At 38.9% G+C, this 22,875-nt stretch overlaps 1 protein-coding gene across 2 annotated transcripts in view; it reads left to right on the top strand.

Moving 5' to 3' along the window:
- The window catches only part of SLC35F5 (solute carrier family 35 member F5), a 30,233-nt gene extending 17,924 nt beyond the window's left edge, over positions 1-12,309 (top strand). For both annotated transcript variants that reach the window (XM_048309417.1, XM_048309418.1), the window contains exons 14-17: positions 584-674; positions 2,946-3,100; positions 3,522-3,610; positions 4,541-12,309. In XM_048309417.1, the coding sequence (XP_048165374.1) occupies positions 584-674; positions 2,946-3,100; positions 3,522-3,603 (328 nt within the window). In that variant the 3' untranslated portion in view covers positions 3,604-3,610; positions 4,541-12,309. The remainder of the gene's footprint in view (positions 1-583; positions 675-2,945; positions 3,101-3,521; positions 3,611-4,540) is intronic.
- The last annotated feature ends 10,566 nt before the right edge of the window (positions 12,310-22,875 follow it).

Here is a 22,875-nt window from a genome sequence, read left to right on the forward strand (position 1 = left end):
CCGGTGTGCCACTAGTGTAGTCTTCTTTACTTTTTTTGGTAGTAAATAATGTCATTTAACCTACTTGTTTACTCCACCCAACCACATATTACTGACTAAATAATGGATGGATAGACGTGACTCTTCATTTTTTTTTAACATGCTGATAAATTTTTATTGGATTCTGTACCATTTGTTCATTTGCAGTTCTCTGTGGACAGGTTGGTTGTAATTCAGAAGCACTCTCTTATGCTATAGAGAATCATGGTATGGAAGCAAAATGCAGGTTTTTCTAGATGAAGTTACTACATGTGAAATAGGGAAATTTCCATCATCTCAAAAGATTGGGATGGGAATTAAGCCTCAGCCCAGAAGACATCAGTTGCCTAGTTAAGAATTTTATGCACTTTTGTAGATTTATAATGGAGTGTGATGGTTTGAGTTAGTTTTTGGTTATTTAACAGTAGCTAACAGTTCATCAAATGTCTTCCTCATTTGATGTATTATTTAGGTTGTCTTTTAACTTCTAAATAAAACCTCATTATTATAATTATTATTTATTGTCATTAAATCGTATAACTGTTATTATTTTATTGTCTTTTAGGGGCTGCTTTCTTACCTCATCACTGATAGGCACACTTGCCCTAAGCCTTACAATACCTCTGTCCATAATAGCTGACATGTGCATGCAGAAGGTAAGGTACTACTAAATTTTGATCATTGTTTACAGAATTTCTTCTAATTAAATTCTTTTAGGCTTGTACTTGTTTATTTGGTGCAAGAAATCAGTCAAGTCTTGCGCTTGGAATGTTTCCAGACAAAAAGAAGCTTTGCTGTTCAATGTTTTCACAAGCAAAGTGTAAATTGTGATGAGTACCTTTAGACTTCTGAAATTTTGTGCATGTAAAAATGGGGTAAAAAAACCCCAAACACAGCTTGTATTTTGCTTTTACTTCATGTCAGTGTGGATTTTGGAAAATAAGTCAGAAAAATAAAAGGATAAAGAAAAGCAAAGTCAAAAAGAGTCAGACCCTGAATAAATACTTTCGTAATGAACATGTGACATACAGTATGTTTTGTGTTAGTACTACCTGCATATTACAGCATGAAAACAGAACAAATACTGCAGTGGTTCCAACAATAGTAAAACATTTGTTGGTAAGATAATTGTATTTGTGTGGCTCTTAAAGCATCTGCAATGCACACTTGAGAGATAAATTGTAATGGGGTGGTAAATAACCCATGATAGCTATAAAGGATTCAAGGAATAAAATATCTGTAGACTCCTCCCCCAAAATTCACTTTCATGAGCTCGAATAGATTTATGAGTGAGTTAATGCTGGTAGAAAAAATAAGAATTTCTTATGTAGGTTTGTGTGTTAGTACTCATTTTAGATATACACAGGTGTGGGTGCATGTGCAAATACATTGGTAGAGATGTGTATATAGATATAGTTACATATATCAATATATGAAAATTTTAGGTTGTCTTCTGAAGTGATTCATCTAAACTTTCTTCTGGGATACATTGAAAAATGGAGTATGTTTTTCTAATTCCCAGTAAACAGCTTAATCTTTAGGCTGTTTATTCTGAATAAACAGAGTCCAGATCTTGTAGAATTAATTTTTATTCATGTACTAATGCAATATGGAGGCATTTCAAATAGCAGAAACATCTCCAAAGCTCTCTTGGATGACTTTCAGCTGCTGTTGGTAACAAAAGGGCAAATTACCTTTGTAACTCCTGGTGTTGGAAGTAAATCCTTTCTGTCTTTTATTTTGGAAAATAAATTACTAGTATTAGAAAAACAAGTGAGGGACCCTGATTAAAGGCAAACTGCTGTAGACTTTGAGGGTTTTTGCACAAGTGTGTTTGTACAAGTCTGTCTCTGCCATACAGAGATTCAGAATATCCTAAGCCAAGCCCTGTGCTCACGGAAGTCTCAGGTGTCCACATCTCACGTGACCTGATAGAAATTTAAGCTTCCAGCTTCAGGCTGCTCTGTTAATGCCTCTGGCCAGCCTTGTTTTTAGTTAAACCTGCACAAGAGTTCCACTGGCATGGCTAATAATCATGGAATCATAGAGCTTGAAGGGACCCATCAGGATCACCCAGTCCAACTCCTGGTCCTGCATAGGACACCCCAAGGATCACACCACGTAATGTAAAGATTAAAATATCAATACATGCAGCCTTCATATGACTGTTAAATGGCATGGTAGTTATACAGTATTCATAATCACTAACTTTCTGAGTATTTACTTTTCTGTAATTTTCTAACATAAATCTGAATCTTAGGAGATTACAACCAGGTTTCTAACAACTAATTAAATATTCCTTTTGTCAACTTACATGTTCTGAATTTAATTTGAAAATAGGCTTAAATAGGCTCACAGGGTTTAACAATTGCAGTTTATGAGATCTTTGAGGAGGGTCATCAGTGCCAGGTACCAAAGCTGAATCTGTTTTCTCCAAAATCTTCAGTTTTGGATCTTTTCTCCATTCAGGGGGCCATGCCCATAGCTCATAGCTCTGTTGTCCTGAAAGGCAGGTCCCAGGCTCTTCCTGTCCTTGTGCCCTTGGTTTGGAGTTACAGAACCATGGAATGGTTTGGGTTGTAAGGGACTTTAAAGATCATGTGTTTCCAACCCGTGGAATGTGTAGGAGGCTTTCTCCTTGGCACCAGAGACAGAGCTAAAAACCTAAAACTGAGACTGTTTGGAAATGGCAGTCTTATTCAGCTCCCAGTGCAAACAGAATGTTCCATTGTAAAGAATGGATCAGTGGGAACAGGTTATGCAGTTCTTCAAAGAAGTAATAGCAATAGAATTGGTACCAAATAACTCACACTGTTTAAAATAACTCAAACTGCATCTCAAACTTACAATAATAATCATTCCAAATATACAGCATGTCAATTCTTTTTTAAGCTATTGAGTGAATGATGTTTGTGTTTCAATTCCAGGTGCAGTTTTCCTGGTTATTTTTTGCAGGAGCAGTACCTGTATTTTTTTCATTTTTCATTGCAACTCTCTTGTGTCACTATAACAACTGGGATCCAGTGATGGTGGGAATCAGAAGAATTTTTGCCTTTATTTGTAGAAAACATCGAATTCAGAGGTAGGACAATGACAAACTATAATCCTGTCTCTTCTTTAGCTTTTCCACAATATTCATACTCTGTTTATTTTCACCTGATTTTATATTCAGGTGTATTAATTTCTTAATAGTTGTAGTTGCCAATCCGTTTATTAACCTATGTAATGCTCAGAAAATGGAAAGATGTGAAGTCTGTTTACCTTTTAAAAGAAGTTTCCTAGTGGTTGTCACAGCTTTTTCCCTTAATGCATCTGTGATAATTTCTGTACCCAGCACATGCAGTGAGAATTGTGCAAACTTGAGTACACTTAATAGACTTAAGGAGTCTTTGCATGTTTTTGATGGCTAAAGTTCAAACAGCTGCATACTTGGTACTTCTGTTGGATTCATAACAACCAATTTAATATTACTGTATGACTTAAATAACTGTGTTTCTTTCAAGAATGCCAGAAGAAAGCGAGCAGTGTGAAAGCCTCATCCCTATGCACAGTGTTTCACAGGATGGAGACAGCTGCTGTTCATAGACAAAAGGTAAACCTTTAATAAACCTCAAACAATGCACAGAAAGGTGAGGATTGGTTTTCATGGTGGCATTTGTGTTATGCAAGGACAAGTTTTTCAAGAGCATGCCGTCGGTCTTGTTCTGTATCTATGGACAGTTTTAAAGTGTGTCTTCAAAGTTATTGCTACTACTTGTTGCCAAGCATTATTCTTACAGTTCTTGGTCAATGGTTTTGAAATGGAGTTTTTCACTAAAGAGTATTACAAAGTTCATCCAAAACTGGATGTGAGTCAATAAGCCAGAAGAGGTATTCAGCTTCTTGGCATGGATGATGTGCTTGGAAAACATCTGAGGTAATTACTTCAGTCTTTAATGCTGTTGGGGTCTCAGTCTGGGCTACTGCAGCTCATGAAAAACACCAACCATTTAAGGACATTTAGAGAACATCACCAGACTTTATCATTACGGGTCCCAAAAGTGGAAAGGAGCCCTTGTGTTTGTGGTTGGCAAGAATTAGGTTGTTAAATTCTATTAAATATTAGGCTAAATATTTCTCATGATAAGCATAGGGAAAGTAGACTAGAATAGCTAAAGAGTTTGCAAAATATCCCTCCTTAAGAGGAGGTTAAACAAATCTCTAAAAGGAACATTACATGGTTTGTCAGTACTGGCTTGGAGCATTAAAACAAACAAAGTTTAGGACTCTCTTAGCCCTGTGCTTCAGAGCTTTGGTTTTCAATAATGTATGCAGAATTACTTGAAAGGCATGTTTTTATTTTCCAATGTTGCTTAAATCTAATAATGAAATTAAAAATATTCTAACCAGAGCAGTAATTGTGATGTCTTAAGACATGGAGTTATTTCCTTTGTTAGTAAGATGGAAACAAATACTTATGGTAATTCCTCTTTTGTAATCCTGAATTTTGTACCCCTGATAATTTTTTTTTTCTTCTTCTTAGTTTAAAAATGGAATGATGCCCAGCGAAGAGACAATCTTCAGGAAAAGTCCCTAAGGAATCATGTTTCAGTGCCTATTCTGAATTTGTAGTAAAAATAAGATGTTTCAGTTCTTTTGAAACTCTAAACTTTTTCTTGCTTTCATCTGATTTTATAAATGAACAGATTTACTACATGCCTGTCACCATAGGGAGTCTTAGTCCATCTGAGCAACCAACCTGCCTTATAACACTTGAGCTGGTGACATTACTTAAGAAAATCAAGAAAGCAAATGCTGTTAAGTGATTTCTTTCTTTTTTTAAGTCACAATTTTGTTAAATGCTGGACAATATTATTTTTAAAAGATACTTTTAAGTGAGTTATGTAAATAAGTTTGCAGGTCATCGAGTCTTACAGGCTTTCAGATGAAAAGCTAAATAGATATGTTACCTGTAGTAGGTACAAATTAAATTTTTTATGTTGTATAAATGATTTGCATATTAATAGATGAAAATAGAAAAATAATTTATTAAGTGCATTCTTATAATTACTGAGGAAGGATCTTTGTATGGTCCTGGAACACTACATATATAATGTCTTAGGCCATTTTGAGTAGCCTTGTAATGGCAATGGGTGCTGATGTTTAAAAATCAAAAAAATTTCCCAACAATCAGGAATCCTTAACATTTCAGTGAATGATAAAATATTTCTATTACAATACATTTGGGTATACATTCTTACACATGTTTTAAAACAGATTGGTTCTTTAACCCATTCTCAATCCCAGTTATCTTTCAGACATGAACATTTTCAGGTGTAGCTGCCACGTTGTGAAAGAGATAAATTGGTTATGAAAGTTTTCAGTCAATGGGTTGGCACTACAATAATCTGCTAAGCAATCTGAAAAGGAAAGGTGTTTGCATTGATTTTTCTTTCCCCCCAGCTGTATTAATAAATTTGTTCTAAAACTGGTAATTATCTTCCTTCCACTGCAGTGTTTCTATCCTTTTGAATCTGGAGAAGCTATTATAATTATATTCAGGAATATTTGAAATTAGTCAATGCCGTTTTTCAGCTCCTGGCCTATAAGACACTTAGATCAAAGTTAATTTTGGCTTTTGATGGATTTTATTTTTTTGTAATGAATGTAAGGTGGATTTTTAGCCAGGAGTATTTTCTTCCACATAATAAGGTTATTAATAATGTAGGGTATTTCTACTGTCCCTCCACACAAATACAGAAGGATGACATAGCAGAAATGCCTGTTCATATTTTGGCACTCCGTAATGATCCTTCCATAAGAAATTTTGGTCTTTTGGTGATAAAACCATTATTTAAAGGGAATGCAGGAAAGCAACATGCTTAACTCTACATTTATAGAAGAATTCGAGCCAGCAGCTGGAATTTAATATAAGAACTATATGTAGAGAAGGAAGACAAAATGAACCTGGGGCTATTCTGTTCAAATATTTATCAAACCTTTCCTTCCTGTTTTTAATACTGGATTGCACTACAAACTTTGGTGATCTGAGGCATCTCTTCAAGATGAGATAGTAAATCCTTCTTGGACACTAAAATAGGAATTAAAAAAAACCCCCAAACCAACCACAACGAAATCACAAACCCAAAAGAGACAAGAAAGTCGATTAAATTTCACAGTTAAATTTTCAAACCCCACAAGTCAAGGGGTTGAAAATGCAGTATGTTGAACTAAATTTTACTTTAGTAGAATTTTCAGGCATTTTTTGATCAGTGGAGTTTCCTTAGGTTTTGGATTTGTCCTTCAAAATGATGACAAATTTAGGGGATGTTTGCATCAACTTTTTTTCAAGAAGTATTGTACTGCCTACTCAAAATAAAAAGATAATGTCTCTCTTCAGTTAATGAAAAGTTTCAGCGATCCTGCTGAATATTTCATACCAGGCATTAACTCCAAATTTGAATCAGCTGGGACTTGTGGCATCAGTGAATTAAGCCTGGGAAGACTGAGTCTGCTTTCAGATGGGCAGTGACTGTATTTGTAGCAAAATTTTCTATTACTGTTATTAGAAATTGGTCATGCAAATATGATTGGATCTGTGATGTCAAACAGGCAGTTGCTATTTATATTTGCCCTTGTGTTCGTGGGTTAAAATCAAAGATCATCATAGCCTCCCATGTATATGACTGTTAATTTGCACTACTCATTAGTTTGAGAGGTTAATAAGAGAATATTCTTCTGCCTCTGACCCCAGGAATGTTGAAGAACGTTCAGTAAACTCAAAGTCATGCCTTTCCAAATGTTTTTGTTTTTAACAAAATGTGTTAATTTTTTTGAAAATAAGATACGAAATATTTTTATCTCGTGGCACTAGGTAGCTTAAGCTGTGTTTTTGCATTAAATTACAGTTCTTTGTATAGTAAGAACAAAACAAACTCTCCTTCCTGAAAGGATTTTTAAACAGTGGTGCCCCTGTAGTTACAAGAAACATGTTACACTTTTAATTACAGAAGCTATGACATATGACATTGTTCCTGCATTTAATAGAATGTGATGGAGTTTTTTCTACAAAACCTTGTGATTTTTAGTACAATGATATTTTATAAATATAATGTCTGATTTGAAATGTAAATTGCATAGCTCTCTAATGGGTGCTTGGTAAATGCACAAGAGATTTAGCTTTGATTCTCAGGTACCTCTGATGCAATGGAGACGTGCTGGGTTTTTCTTCCCCGTGACACAACTGGAATGTGAAGGAGCTCTCTCATGAATGCTTTACCTCTGTGTGGTAGTGTAAATTGTCATTGCTCTTACTGTTTTGATTTGGGAATGTCTTTATTCTGACTTACTTCTTGTAGGAACCACATATGCTTTAGAAAAATAATGTCGAGCATTTCTTTGATTGTCATTAGATGGTTAAGGAACAGTGATTTCCCAGGCCTACAAGGTGGGAAATGAATACTATGTGTTGCTCTGTCAAACAGTTGAACTAATTCCTGTAATCCTTTGAGACAACCATCAATTTCTTCTGTGTGTGCAATTGAGGTTTTGGGGCTGTTTGGTTTTTGTATATGAAGGAAATTATGATAATTTGCCAAAAGCTACAGAGCATGCCTTTGCTTTTAGGGTTTTTGGTGAGTCTCCTGTAGTTTGATAAGCAGTGTGCTGCACTTCAGAACAAAGGCAGAAAAGGATTTCAGTTTTTCTGGCCACTTTGTGTTGGGTTTCAGTCATGCTGAAAATGTGTTCACTACAAGGGACTGCTGCGGATGTAATGCTGCTTCAGCAAGGGATGGAAATATCACATCTGTAACAGAGTCTGGGGCACATGAGTGCTCCTGAAGGCGCTGAGTGCCTGCTGTTTGGCTTTCCCAGTGTCCACTGCATCCTGCTCCTTGGCTTCTGGCCTGTGGGAATCCCTGTGAGGGGGTAGGGGCTGTAGGACAGGACTGGTCTGGCTGGCCATGGAGTTGGGCTGCAGGGATTGCACACCAACTCAGAAGCTGGAGGCTGAGGCACTGCCCGGGTGTCCCCGTGGAATGGCAGATTCTGAGGTATTTTGTGGAAATGGGGTGTTAAGCAGGGTGGTTGTTCAAGCTGGGGAGCTGCAGGTGATACTTGGTCTATTCGTGGCAGACTTCCTTGGAATGTACTAATGAAAATAGGAGAGCCTGCAAATTGCTTTTCTTGGTGTGTGCTGCTGTCATTGTCATTCCTGTCACAATACTCGTGCCTAGGTACTTCTATTCACAGCTGTGATGGCTTTAAATAAGGTGGCAAAATGATTTCTTTGTAATTCGTGGTTCCATTTCTCTTAGTGTTGAATGTTGTCATTCCTATTCCCTACTAAAAGATCCTCTTGTCTTCAGGAAATGATGTTACTGAGCTGAATGAAGCTATCAGAGGGCAGGGAAAACCAGTTAAATTTTGGAGATAGGCTGAGTTTATGGACACACTTTAGATTTCATATGGAAATAGGCCTTGGAAAGGCAGAGTGTAAATGAAGTGAAGAACTGGCATGCTCAAAAATCAAGAAACAAACTGATGTTAATATCACAATGGTGAGTTATATGGCTAACTGTAGGATGGTCCTTTGAATCAGTTTTCTTTATTTGGGGTAAGTTTTGAGTTAGTTACCATTTCCGTTATGGCTGTCACATGTAGTGCCTGCAATTTAATAGTTATAACTCCAGTAGCATTTAGGTGTTCATTCATAAACTGTTAGGCCTTTTTTTCCCCTATCTAATCCATGATTTCATTAATGTTGTATTTTGTGTTACATGATCATTGCAGGGCATGATTTCTCAGGGAAATATGGATGATACCATATGTTGTGAGAGGTGATAACTAATTCCTGCTTTTAAAATCCCTACAAACATTTCCAGGTTTCACTCAAACATTTCACATCATGTAACTTCCATGTTGAATTTCCTTAGGCTTATCAGGTAAATCATGATGAGAATGTTAAGAGCATTTAAAGATGTCAATAAAATATACTCTGCCCAACACTTTGTTACTTTCTGGGGAAGTATCCATTCTAAGCTGTTGCTGAAATGTGTGTGATTTTCTACTTTATTATCTTCTGTGCCATAGAAATGAATAGTTACTCTGCTGATTTTGAAGCTGCACTTCTGGCATGACAGTGACATTAACTTTCAGGGTTGGGCAGTGCTGTAATAATACATAATCTAATTCTGGGGTATATCAGGATAAATCTCTAACATAAATATATTCATTTGTATCATTAAATTTTTACAAAGTCTGTTCACTTTGGGGATTTTTTGTTTGTTTTTCCTGTAAAGTTACTTTGGCTAGACTGGGATTTGATCCAAAGCCCATGAAAGTCATAGACAGCATTAATAAAGTAAAATTTTATTGAAAGGAACTCTGAAGTCAGGTTGACCTTTATGCCTTTGCAGTATTTCTGTCTGCAGCATGTATCTGGAGTGGTTTGCTTTAAGACCTCAGTAATATAAATGGAGGGATTTTCGTGCTGGTAAAAATGGTAAACACTGCTGTTACTGGTCACAAAAGATATTTCCACATATCCAGTATGCAGCTTAATTATTTAGAAGGTGAATTTGTCTTGCTACATGATTTTTGTTTAAAATCAGCAGCATGAGAAATATTAACCCCTGCACTTTGCTGTGTACTTTTTTGTCTGTAGTGAGAATATGTGATCATAGTCATCAGCCTTGAGCATCAGCTTCCTCTTGGTGATTTCTGCTTTGACATTTCCATTTCCATGCCCTGTTGCATTCATTGCAAAGTGAATTTCCTCTCTAGGTAAAGCCAGTGTAATTGTATTTTGACTGCCCTAGTCCTCTGTGGTGTTAGAAATCTGACATAAGACATAAATCTGACATGTAATGTGACTACTTAGAGATCTGTGTTCTTACTCTTGTCATTAGTATTAGTAGGTAACCAAACCTTTTCTGGACATGCCTATCATGATGTGGAATGCATCCAGAATTCCATCTGGCTTTCACTTCCTACTTTTAAAAAGCATTAAGAGCTTTTCTCTGAGGATTTTTGTAGAAAGCAGCTGTTCAGTTCTACAAGTTCAGAGTCCTTTAACTGCATCTCAGTTTATGAAGTTGCATCCAATGTTCCCTTTCTTTTATTAATGAACTTCTGAAGGTTTTTTTCAGGGAAGGTGCACAAATTTTCTTTATGTTTCACAGGAGAAATATGACAGGATACTGAAATGGCCTCAAATAATAATTCAGGGCCATTTCTATAGTTCTTCAGATATGTTCCTGATTTTTTTCCCACTTTTTTTTTTTTAAGAAACCCAACCAAATAAAACCAATCAAACTCCACACTTATCAAGCTGAGGGGGATTAGCCATTTTGCACAGAACTAATTTTATAATATGCAAATGACTGTATTTTATCAATGATATCAGTCAATATATTACTGATGTTGCCAGTCCACAAGTCTTCCTTGTCTGTGTTACATGTGGTACTTCTACCTAAATCTGACCACTTGCATGCCAATTAAGGTAGTTCCACTGCCAGAATGACTAATTTCTAAAATATTTTAGGATCTACTTTTTCCTCTATGTAGGGTAACAGCAGGGCTTTCCAACCAACCAGTGTCACTTTCCTATTGGAGAAGAAAAAAAAAATGTAAAAAACTTTAAAACAGAAATCCTAATTGAAAATCAAGACTATTAATAGGAAGGTAGGAAGCATATGCTGTAAAATCATTGGGGTAATTTCTTGCGTAGCCCAATTCCACATAGGAAGTGCTTGGGCAGTAGTTTATTGGATTGATCTCTGGTTGATCTTGATGTAATATAGAAAGTAGGTATTTTAAATAATCATTTCATATTGAAGCTGAAGGCTTAAATTAAGCCCTGTGATTGTTAAAAAAAAAAAAAATCGTGGAAAAAAATTATATTTGGAGACTTAGGAAGGTTTTTTTTTTGTTTGAGGTTTGGGTTTTTTAAAACAAAAGTCCATCCAATGCAGTTACAAAGGAATGCTCTGTTAGTTGGCACTCATGAGAGGCTGTTTACACAAGGCTGCATGGAGAGCACAGCCAGGTGTTGGAGCTGACATTACCTGAATGGAATTAGAGAAATGTACTAGGTATGAGCTACAGCTTCAGCATTGTAGAGCTGAAGGGGTGTTTGTAATGATTTAAAATCTGTGTGAGATCTCTTTGGAATAGATATTAGTGAAACAAAATTGTTTATGAAACCTTGATTGATGAAAGTCCTGAAACTTGACTGTGTTAAAAGATGCACAAAACCAGTCATAGTTTTGATGGTTGTTTTGGCACTGCATTTCATACCAACTTTCAGGGAATTCTCAGTTACACTTTTAAAGTGGAAGCTGCTTTAACTGAAGAGCTTTCACCTGAAGAAAACTTGGTTTCCCCTGAAGTCTGTACACTTTGCTGATAATTCAGATGTTCTGGGAGCATAGCAAGTTCCAGATATGTGTCCTCTATGAAACATCTTTATGAATCATCTTTTAACCATTTTCTTTAGTGAAAGCAAAACGTGAATTGCTGATTTGTATTGCGTTTGCAGTTGAAAGCCTGATTCCAGAGTGTGTTAAACCTTGATCTATTTTTGATAAAAAAGAAATGTAGCATTTAAATCTGATTTCCATTTAATGGCAAGGATATTCATGCAGAGAAAAACATATATCAGGGTTTGATGCAGTGATTTTTAAGCCAAGAAGACAGCAGGATGGCAGTGGTAAATCTGGAAAGAAGATGCGTATCTCTTCAGAAACTCTGGTTTCCTCCTGCCCTCTTTATACCAAATTGTGTCTCCATTATTCCAGGATAATACAGGTGAAGCAAGGACCAGAACTTCTACCCTTTGTTCTTTAAAAGTGAACACTGGCTTTTGTCTGGGGTGTCTTTGTCCTGTCACTTCATTTTCTGATGTGAGGTCAGTTAAATAAAAAATATAGAATAAGTATTTTTAATTAAAATCAGATTTAAGCTATTAATTATTTTGAAAATCTCTATATTAATAGAGATCTAATGAATGGAAATTGAAGTCCTATATTGCAAATACTGAACAGTGCTTATATATTTTTAACAAAACCAGTATATATATGAAGATTTGAAATATGCATGAAGGTGAAAATTGGAAGATTGTTTTTATGTTAAAAGGTTTATAAATTGAAATTCTTAATATCCAGTACCAAAACCCTATAAAAGGGCTAATGAAAAGAAAATGTAATGTATTCTGATTAACAGCCTGTGTAATACAATCAATGGGTGTGATGTTTTTGTTCTGTATTATATTTATTATATGTAAGTAAACAATAAAGATTATAAATCTTATTTTCTTAACAGGAATTGGTATTTGGTTGGGGTTACTGCCCAAGGTGTTTTATATCATCAGTTAAGAAAAAATGGTGACTAGGGGTGGGCTTAAAGTGAGTTTTGGGGTCTCATTTTGTCTCATTTTGCCTAAGCCAGAATGTGGAAGGTAATAATTTGGTGTCAGCTTGGTCTGTGTGCCGGTTTTGGCTGGGGCAGGGCTAATTTTCTTCCCCGTGTCTGGTAGGGGGCTATGGTTTGGGTCTGTGCTGAGCACGGATGATAACACAGAGATGTTTCTGCTACTGCTGAGCGGGGCTTGCGCACAGCCAAGGCCTTTCTGCTTTTCCTCGCCCCTCTGGGGAGGAGTTTGGGCTACACGGGAGGGTGGGAGGAGACCTCGCCGGGGTGGGTGACCCGGGCTGAGCACGGGGTTATTCCAGACCGCAGGACATCGTGCTCACTACTTAAAGTGGGAGCAAGAAGGAGGAAGAGGGGGACATTTGGAGTGACGGTGTTTGTCCTGCCAAGTCACCACTACCTGTGATGGGGTCCTGCTCTCCTGGGGATGGCTGAACACCTGCCCAGCCGTGGGAAGCAGGGAGATCATTCCTTGGTTTGCTTTGCTTGCGTGCACCCTTTGAACTGTTGAACTGCCTTTATCTCAGCCCATGAGGCTTCCTGCTTTTACCCTTTCCATTCCGTCCCCGATCCCACTGCTGGGGCAGGAACAAGCGGCTGTGTGGGGCTGGATGCTGGCTGGGGTCAAACCATCACAGTCGGGTCATTTAAGCAGTCAAGCACCGATTTTTGATCTCTTTTTGCGAGCGCCTGAATGGCAGAGTGTGCACAGGTCTGTGAGCAGCAGGGGGAGCTCCGGCCGTGTCCATCCCGCGGCTCCGGCTGAGCAATTAATGTATAAACAGTGAAAAGACAATTAATTTACCTGTTTATCGTCCCTGATTCCCGCAGTTAACCAGGGCTAGACATTGACCTTTCTTCTTGCAGCTGAACTTTCAGCGTCTTTAATAATTAAAACCTCGGGGATGATAGGCATTTACCTAAATACGTAATAAAAAAAAAGAGGAAAAAAAATTTCCACCTTAGGCTTTTCTGAGTTTGCTGGATTACCTACAGCTGAATTATTTTTTACCAAATTCATAAATAGTACTGCTATAGGAAGAAGCAGCTTTTTACACTAAAACAAGGGGATACTTGCTTTGGCACTAACTAATTAAAAAGAAGTTCATCTCATATTCCCTGACAAGCAACAGGAATTCTGGAGCTCAAATTAAGAATTTGAAGCAACTTGGCTTGAAAAGTTTCTATATACTTTCAAAGGCAAGTTGGCAACAAGAATCCTGTTCCTTTTTCTAGTGTCCTAACTGATGGCTAGAATCCCAGTCATTGTGTGATTTCTCCTTTTTAAGTCAGAGAGAGAAAGTAAAATGTGGAATAATTTTTGGCAGGTTCTGCCATTAAAACATAAAATCGCTTTCTTAGGCTCTGTCAGCACCTGATGAGTTGTGCTGAGAGGACAGCTGGCTGCATAAATGGCTGGGGCAGGTGGTGACAGAACCACAGGAAGCAGATTTTGCAGTGGAGGCTTTGATAGAGATGTGTGGAGGCCCAGAATGAGCTACTGGAGAAACAACTGAGGTAAGAACTTATTTTGTGGTTTGTTTTTTTGTTGTTGTTGTTGTTTTGTGGGTATTTGTTAGTTTGTTTTTCCTTATCCACACTGTGAATCGATGTATTGTTATTCTGTTAGGCTATTAAGATCTAAACTCTCCTCTGTGATATCCTGACACCTGGTACTTTTCTGTATACAAAGGGATCAGTCAGTGCAGGCTCTCTAGATTGCTTTCAGTCTTTCGGATGTAATTTGTTGACACATTATCTTGTTCTACTCTGTATGCTCTTCAGTTTTAGGAGACGCATTTCGTACATGAAACTGCCACTTGCCAGAAGCTCAGTGTCACTTGCTGCAAGGTGAGGTTTAAAGCTTCTGAGAAGGATGATTTAAACCCCATTTTCAAACTTCTTTTCCTATCAACACTATGTATGTGGGAGACATTCTTGGATTTTATTTATGTCTGCAACCCAAGAATATTCCATTTGTATTGATTTTAAAAAACTTGCACAAAATTTAAGATTTCCGAAGAAACAATAGTTTACTGCCTCAATGTGAACTCTTCTTCCTCTTTTCCCCTCACTTCCCCCTCATCTTGCCCCCAGCCACTATTTCAAGATCGTGAAACAAAAGCCAGTTCTAGTTTGTGGCTTTGCAAGCTTTCAGGACTTTTTTTTGGTAGTGTTACCTAATGTGTTATAATTTGCTGTGAGATGAGAATCTTCATATCATAAAGATTCCTTTAATTATCTAAATAGGCTTTTCTTTGTGGGAATCTTCCAGTGTTGGGGCATTTACTAGGCTTCTTTGATTTAACTACTGGGATCCTGCTGCTAATGATGATAGAAAACTCATGATTACACTGCGAGTGTGCATTTACACAATGCAAGAGAAGCTCCATAAACATAAAGGAACATTCTGTGTATCTGTAATAGTGTTCCCATTAAGAGAGAAGCTCATCTGCCAGTATGATTTTCTTTTTATCCCTTTGGAAGAAAAAAAAAAAATTGAAAAGTTAAGTTTTAAGCAGATGGCTTTTGTGGCTGTGGTGTTGCAGGAAAACAAGAAGTGGTGCCCTATGAGAGGTTTCTGGCCATGGACATGTGATGATCTCAGACCAAAGGGAGATAAAGAGGAAATCCGATGCAAGGGCCGTGATGAATGGAGCTGGGTCTCATGCACACCTCTCCCCAAGTCCTCCTTGCCTTTTTATGTGTTTCCTTCCTCACAAAGGAATGTACAGAAGACACTTTTCACTAATTGAGAGGATGTCATTAGTTCATAGTGTAAATATTTAAAAATATTATGGATATGTGTTAGTAATTTAACACATGTCTTTTGTGAAAAACACATTTTGGCAAAAGTGCTGCAACTGACTTCTACCTCCCCTTTCACTGTTAGGTAAAAGCTGATACAGCTCCATCTGTCACTCTTTTGCATGTGATGTTTTTCCCAGTGCTTAAAAATGGAGTTGGATTCATTACTCTTCCTACAGGAATGTGTTGGCCATAGTGAGCTTGAAGTGTAGGAAGAGAAGCTCCTGGAAAATGTGTTCCTAGGGTAAAACAGAGTTGCAGTGAAATATTTTTCTCAAGGAAACGGTTATGGACTAAGCCAGTGTCCTCTCTGAGATGCAAAGGGGCAATCAGGACCAGCCTAACCTAGAGAAGAAAAGAACAAAGTGATGATCTGTCAGGAGCTGATGGAGAGCCTTGGTAAGGGAATGAGCAGCCCCTTGGAATTAGATGCATAATGGATTTCCACTAAATGAGGTATACCTGAGCTCTTGCAAAAGGAGTCAGCCTGAGCTGAAATTATTCCTGTCCTTGTCTGCTCCTTTTGTACTCGAGGGTAGGGTAAGAGGTTGAGCTCTTGATAAAGCTTCAAGACAGAACAATTTTGTGAGAGTCTCAACTGTTCTGTGAATAGTGAATGAATCAGCTTCAGATTGTCATGGATTAAAAGTTTCAAAACACCCAAAAATTGAAATGGTAGAAGTGTTTCATTATTTTAAAAAACACTAATTTGCTTTTAGGGGTCTCAATGGTATAAAGGTTTGGTGACACATTGAGTCTGTCATGAAATAATAGTAATGTCATGTTGGCACCCTGCCAAAGTAATTCCTCAAAACACCTAGTTAATGCTTTTAATGATGTATTTCTGCTTTCTGGCTCTGGTCTGCCATTATACCTGCCAGCCTACCTCCTCCTTTTGCAGCTGATTTCTAAAACTGACACGTTTATGTCTCCCTTTATAAGTTCTTCATTTTTCCCTTTTTTTTCCCCCATCTCCTCTCACAGGTTTAAAAAAAAGACAGTTCAACTCTAAATCGTTCGAAAAATTGGCAGCAGAGTCACCCTAGCAGTATAGCAAAGAGGCACAAGTACAGAGGAGTTGAGAATCCTGGCTTTGTGAATTTCTCATCACATACCAGACTATTTAAATCTGAAGTGTATGTTGGCCTTGAAGTGGATCTTCAAGAGAACTCCTGAACAAAGCTGCTTGTTCCACACAACAATATTGTGTCATTTGTTTAGAAAACACTGCTTCTTGCTTGGTTTGGTTTTTCAGGAGAGGATAACAGTTTCAAGGTAAAGGCTGCTGGGTGTCAGCTCAAAACAGAATGGACTCTTAGAGAAGCTCTAGAGTACTACAGTCAATTCCATAGTGTCCTTCTGAACATGACCTGTTCCAAGGACCCAGCCTTTTATGTGCTGCTTTGAGAGTTGTGAGTAGACACAATACCTCTTCCCTTCCTTATCCTTACTGATTATACTTGGGAAAGTTCCTTCACCTTCCAATGGTTTGGGTTTTCCCCTTCCTGAAATCATGATAATCATTACAATTCCTTTTTCAGGAGGCGAAAACAAGATAAATTGTTAGCACAGTTGCTTCAGGGCCTGGGCACAAAAATATTGTTCCCATGTCCTTAAGAATGCCTCAGTTCTTAAGGAAGCTACAGCTTTCAGCCCAGGCCCTGCAGCAATATTGCCATCTTGTCTCTCATATTCCCTAAATCTCCCTAATTCCTCCTGCCCTGCCTGACCTGTGCTACTTGAGCAGTCAGTTCACTTCCCAAAGTCCTTAATCAGTGCTAGAGGTGCCAGCACTGAGAGATCAGGACCTTTAGTACAGATGCCACCAGAGGCACACCAATGAAGATTAACTACTATTTCTTACATTATTAAAGGAAGTCTTTTAGCTGCTTGAAAAGAGAGTGGGGATTGCTCCAAATACCTAAAAGTCTTTTTTCTTCAATGTAACAAATGTTGGTTTACCTCAATGGCTGTGCTACAGAAGCTATTCCAGTACCAAAGGGTGCAGAGCCACCATAATGGAGATATAGGAACATTAGAAACTGTGGCTGGGATTCAGTTTTTGAGGAACTGGCCTAGGCTCCCCAAAATTCACATCTGTAGGAGACCAGGGAAAGGAATAAACCAAGAAGGGGAGAGGGGTAGGAAGAGAGGTAAATAGGGTGGCACACACACAGGGTGAAGGCAAGTCCTCTCCTTCCATCTCTAATTCTGCCCCTTAAGGTAGTTATCAGTAATTCCCAAAGCTGGAAGATCAAACCTTTTCCATGTTTACTGTTCTCTAAGCTATTCCTTCTTACAGCAGTGAAATAATTTTTATGTTCTGTCCCCTTAGACCAGACCTACCTTGCAGCATTGAAACACCCCAGAGATGTTTGTATATTTATTTTTCGGTCTTAGAAAAACCTGCACATAGTGAAAAACATTTTGAAAACATTCTGCTAGCAATAATTTCATCACTCTCCACCCACAATCTATTGAGTCTGAACATTTGCTTCCTCTGAGCCGCCTTGTTGCCTCTAAACCTGTTCACAGACCTCTGAAAATGCTTTTCCTGCATTCTGCAAATCACCAAACTCAGGTAGGAGAAATTCTTCCACTGGTAAATGGACTCTGCGGGTTAGTGGTACCCTGGTGTGCTTTTTGTTTGGTTTTTAATCACGTGTTACTCCTACAAACCTCCTGTGTTTTTCTTTTTCCCGTCTTTATATGCACCAAGTTACTCCTTGGAGATAGTCAGGCTTCCAAAAGTTGGGAGCCTGAAATGTGTGTCTTTTACAGAAAGTATAAGCACTTACATGTAAATTGTAACTCTCTGAAGAAACACCTAAAAAATTACCCCTCGCCCACACACTCACTGTCCCACTGAGCTGAGATTTCTCTGTGCTTTATGGGCTTTAAATATAGGGTGTCACTTTCCCCCTTCTTAATTTGCTGCTGTATTGGGAGGGTTTTTTCCCTTCCTTTAGAGACAAAGCAGCCTTTTGGAGAATTCAGGATAGCTGAAACATCTCAGCAGGTGTGGTGTGAAACTGGGCTTGCTGTGAACACTGACTTACAACTTTTTGCTCAGAGGCATCCCACTGAGTCTCTGTTCAGGTGAACAAAATCCCACTTCTGAGAGCGTTACAGGCTGGATCATCAACTGGGAGTCAAAGGCATGGCCCCATTTATTTGAACAGAGCTGTGCTAATTCACATCAATGAAAAAATCTGATCTTAATGGATAATCTGCAGTTAATCCCTACAATGGGTAAATAACTGTCTCTAAATGCTGTCCTTAGGGTGCTTTTTTGCTGTTAATTTGATTGTGTAACTTTTCTGTAGATTTTTTGGTAGCAAATGAAAATTTATGTGACTAGAAGAAAGAGATATACCTGAGGCTTGTTACAGTACAAGTGAGAGTAGGAGCAACAGAGATGTATCTTGCTCCTTGCTGATTGCATGAGCATGTGGATCACATGAATGAATTCTTTATATTAAATGTGACTTCTTTGTTGTCCATCACCCTAAAGGAAACTCAGAGTTTTAAATTTCATCTTTCCATTTCTCTCCTAGTTACTGCTTCAGTTCTTCTCTGCACTGTTCTTGGAATGGAGTTTTTTAATATTATTTCCCCAAATAGTTTGGTTTTAGAATGATATTAACATTATTGCCAATAGTAACTAAAGTGCAGAGCTTCTTGGAGTCAGCGATTTCATGGCTATGTGCTGCTTATAAATTTCTGGATGGGGTTTAACAAATCATGCCAAGAAAACAGAAGGGCATACTGTCCTTGACCCTTAATAATGTTGATTTTCCTGAAAAGAGTTCTTGTGTCACTAGTCTTGATCCTTTTGCAAAGTAAGTACCTGCTTGCTGCTGTTTTCTGTCTGCAGAACATCCTTCTCAGAATCAGTTAGGTACACTGCAATAATTATTTACTCTTAATTAAAGTGGTAGTTTTATTCATGGCTTCCTTTACTGGTCATCTGTTCTATTATTTCAAATCCAGGTCTGGCAAAATTTCTTTGCCTGCAATTGCTTGAGAGGAAGATTGTACAACTAATTGAGCTGCCTGGCTCTGGTCCATGGCCTGTAAATGTCCATCTTGCTCACACAGCTGTACAGAATTTTCCAGACTAGCAGGCTGGTCTGGCATGCAGAGTCAAGCTTTATTCACCCAGAAAAATCATCACTTATCCCAAGAGAAAGAAAGGTGAAGACACCTTCTAGTGAAGGATGCTTCAAGAATTGGGAAACTGATTCACTCTTCAGGGGTTTAGTTATCAAACAGAGATCAAATATACACTCCATGAGTTGACTCATCTAAATAGTAAAATGGACAATTACTAAAATATCCAAATTACTAAAGTATCCAGGCAATTACAAAATTAAGCTGAGCCTGATAGCTGACACAATACCTGGTGCTCAGCTCAGTATTGCTCCTCAGTCTTACAGACATGGCCAGGGGGAAAGGGAGGGGATGCACATGTCGCAGTAATGCATCATCACACTGAAGTGTGTCATTCAAACTCACTTTAGGAAGCAGGTCCAGGTCTGTAAGGTGCAGTAACAAAATTATCACATGTACTGTTTACTGATGCTGAAAGACCTAAATGCACAGAATTTGCAATTCTGCATGGCATAATAGAAACTAAGCAAAAATGTTATGGCAAAGACAGACTCCAGTGGGTGTATTTGTAAAGTTATCCCATACAATCCTTAGCTGTTAAAACCTGCCATCCATTCTAATCTCCTCAGACACTTAGTTCAGAGCAGTTCTTGCTAAATTCACACAGTTTTAGTCCTGTGTTTATCTCCTGGCCAATTTTGTATTATGTCCTCCTCTGTGAGCACCTCCTCCCTCTGCTGCCCACTCTGGGCACTCTCCAGGCTGCCCCTCAGCCCCTGGTGCCCTTGGCCCTTTCTGAAGTGCCATGGGTGTCACTGCTGTGCCGAGCTGTGCTCTGTGCAGGGTCTGTGGCACAGCTGGTGGGAGCTGTCCATGTCTGGCACAGAGGGAACTCCACAGCCAGCGCCCAGACACGAACACCAGGCAGCAGGAGCTCTGGGCTGTGCTCTGGAGGCTGTCTCTGGAGGATTTTGGAATCACCAGCTGTGGAGAGAGAGCCCTGGCAAGCATGCTTCATTTCCCGATGCCAGCAGGGCCAGGTGAGTACCAGGAGCTCCTGTCAGGGGCCCTCAGGTGTGGGTGAGTGTGGGTTCACAGCACAGCGTGGAGTGATGAGGCTGGGAAAGCCATCGGATGAGCTGTTACTTTTACTTTTTCTCCACAAAGGAATGTCTTACCCTGTGTCTTTCCATAACCTTGTCCTCCAGTTGCCACTTCCCACGGGTTCTCATGGACACAGTGCTTTGCTGTTGCCCAAGGGACATGAAGTGGCTCTCAGGGAGCTGCCAAAATAATGGCCTTGAAATCATAATCTTACTAACATAAGCTCACATTGGTGCTCTTTCATGTTTATCTACTTACGTGGTCTCCAGAGATGGCTTTAACATTGACTTTGGTTCATCTGGACATTACAGTGTGCCCTCCAAAGATGCCTGCTAAATCTATCTTACCCCTGGCTTTAGCAGGGATGCCATCCCACAGAGCTCATACCCTGTGCTCCAAAATGTGATCATGTAGACAAGGTCAGAAAAATACCACAGAGGTTTCTAGTTTGGGTGCTTGTGCCACGTGTGCTTTGGCAGGCCAGGAGCTCTCTGCTCCCACACATCATGCAGTGCCTGGGGTGTGGAGCAGCTTCATTGGAAACACCTCCTGGTGCCTGGAGTTGGCAGGTTCTTTGGGAAACCTGAGAATTCACCCCCAGCACCTCTTGCTGTGCTGCTGATGGCAGCATGTCTTTGCTTGGCTTGGGCAGGTGTTGGGTTGGGCTTGTCCCTGTGCTGGGAAGATTTTAAGGCTCAGGATGAAAGTTGCAGGTTGAGAGGTTGGCTCTGTCCTTAAACCACCAGTCTGAGCCTGAGTTTGGTCAATAACACCTCAGTGGGTTAAGCTGCTCGCAGGGATGTAGGAGGAAAGGTGTTGCCTCCACTGCCTCACCAGCAATCTGTCCTGAGCTTCCAAGAGCAGAGGCAAAAGGGTGACGGATTTCTGTCTGTCCTCTACAGCTGCTCCTGCTGTCTGACTGTCTGGGCAGAGCTCTGTGCCTAAAATCCTGCCTTTCTGGAACAGCAGACAAGGTCTTTTTGTCTGCTGTGTCCTCTGATTTGAAATTGTGTGCACTGAATTTTAAAATTCAAAACCTTTCTTGTCCTTTCTTGCAGGACATGGTGTTGTCTTGCAAGCCAGGCCTGAGGTGACTGAATGTGATAGCATTTTGTAATTTTTGATGGAATAGGTATACTCTGAAAGTAAAACAAACCTAATGGCTCCATGTTCCCTGGGTCATGATTTTCCAAGGAAGAGACCTTGACTTCTTTGTGCAAACACAGCAACCTCTTACTTCACCAAAAAAATTTTAAGATATAAAATGGGGAGCTAAATAACCTGAAATATAAAGTATTAAATACAAAATAATTTAGCAAAAATATATGTTGTCTTTTTTTACCAAGGAAGAATGCATCCATCACATATGATAGTCTTTCAGCAGTAGTAGAAACTGCTATTCTGCATAATAAAGCAAGTGGAAAACAGCAAATAAAATGGCCAAAGTTGCTGTTTCTCCAAAAATTATCTTCTTTGAAATCTAAATAAAACAAACATATAGAAGATAACAGGGAAAAAAAGCGCCCCTTGTCTAGAGGTAATTCTTGCTTGCAGCCTGAAAGCTGAAGAATTTCAGTGACAGAAGATACCCTGAGCCACTCTGAGGCTGCAGATTTGCATGAGAGCCAGGCTGCTTTAAACTGCTGCTTTTGGAGCTTCTCTGCTGGCCCTCAGCTCCCAAAGCCACTGCCTTAGCAGCCTAAGCCAGGTTTTCTTTGAAGAAAAGGGATAACAGTAAGAAGAGGAGTTTACAGAAGAAAAAGGATACCTGTCAGGGAGAGGACACTATTAGGAATTAAAAATCTTGCCTGGTGGTATGTAGGTTGCTCAGGCTGATGGAGATTATTAGATTATTTTATCTTTGCTTCTGTGGCTGGTCAGGATTTCTTCAAATGTGAGGTTGATGAGATCTGGGTGGTGCCCCACTATCTCGGGAGCCCTTGAGGAAGGCAAGCCAGGAGAAGCAGCAAATTGTTTTGAGTTCTTCTTTATATGGGTGCCTAACAAAAATTGAACATAGCTACCCCAAAGGGATTGGTAAATAACTAACTACCACATCTAAATATTTTTTAAGGATGTGTTTTTAATCTTGGCATATTGTCTTTGTTTCACTGATTTTCTAGTTTATTCTCCTTTTGTTTTTTACTCATGATCAGCACATTCTTCTTGGTAATATTTATTTATTTGCATAAATTTAGACCAAATAATATTTTTGTAGTAAAAATTTGACATTTTTATCATCACTGGTAGCTGACCCTTTGTGAGTTTTTTTTCTGTGCAAGAGTGGTGTTGTTCAAGATCTCTTGAGCCCCAGCTCCAAAACTTTCCAAAGAGTGAAATTATGACCTCACTGAAACCAGTGGGAAAACACCTTCTTTGGTGATGGAGATAAAAGAACACTTTGGGGTGAAATGCTGGACA

Source organism: Corvus hawaiiensis, chromosome 7 (genome assembly GCF_020740725.1).
Source record: "Corvus hawaiiensis isolate bCorHaw1 chromosome 7, bCorHaw1.pri.cur, whole genome shotgun sequence".
Classification (NCBI taxonomy): Eukaryota; Metazoa; Chordata; class Aves; order Passeriformes; family Corvidae; genus Corvus; species Corvus hawaiiensis.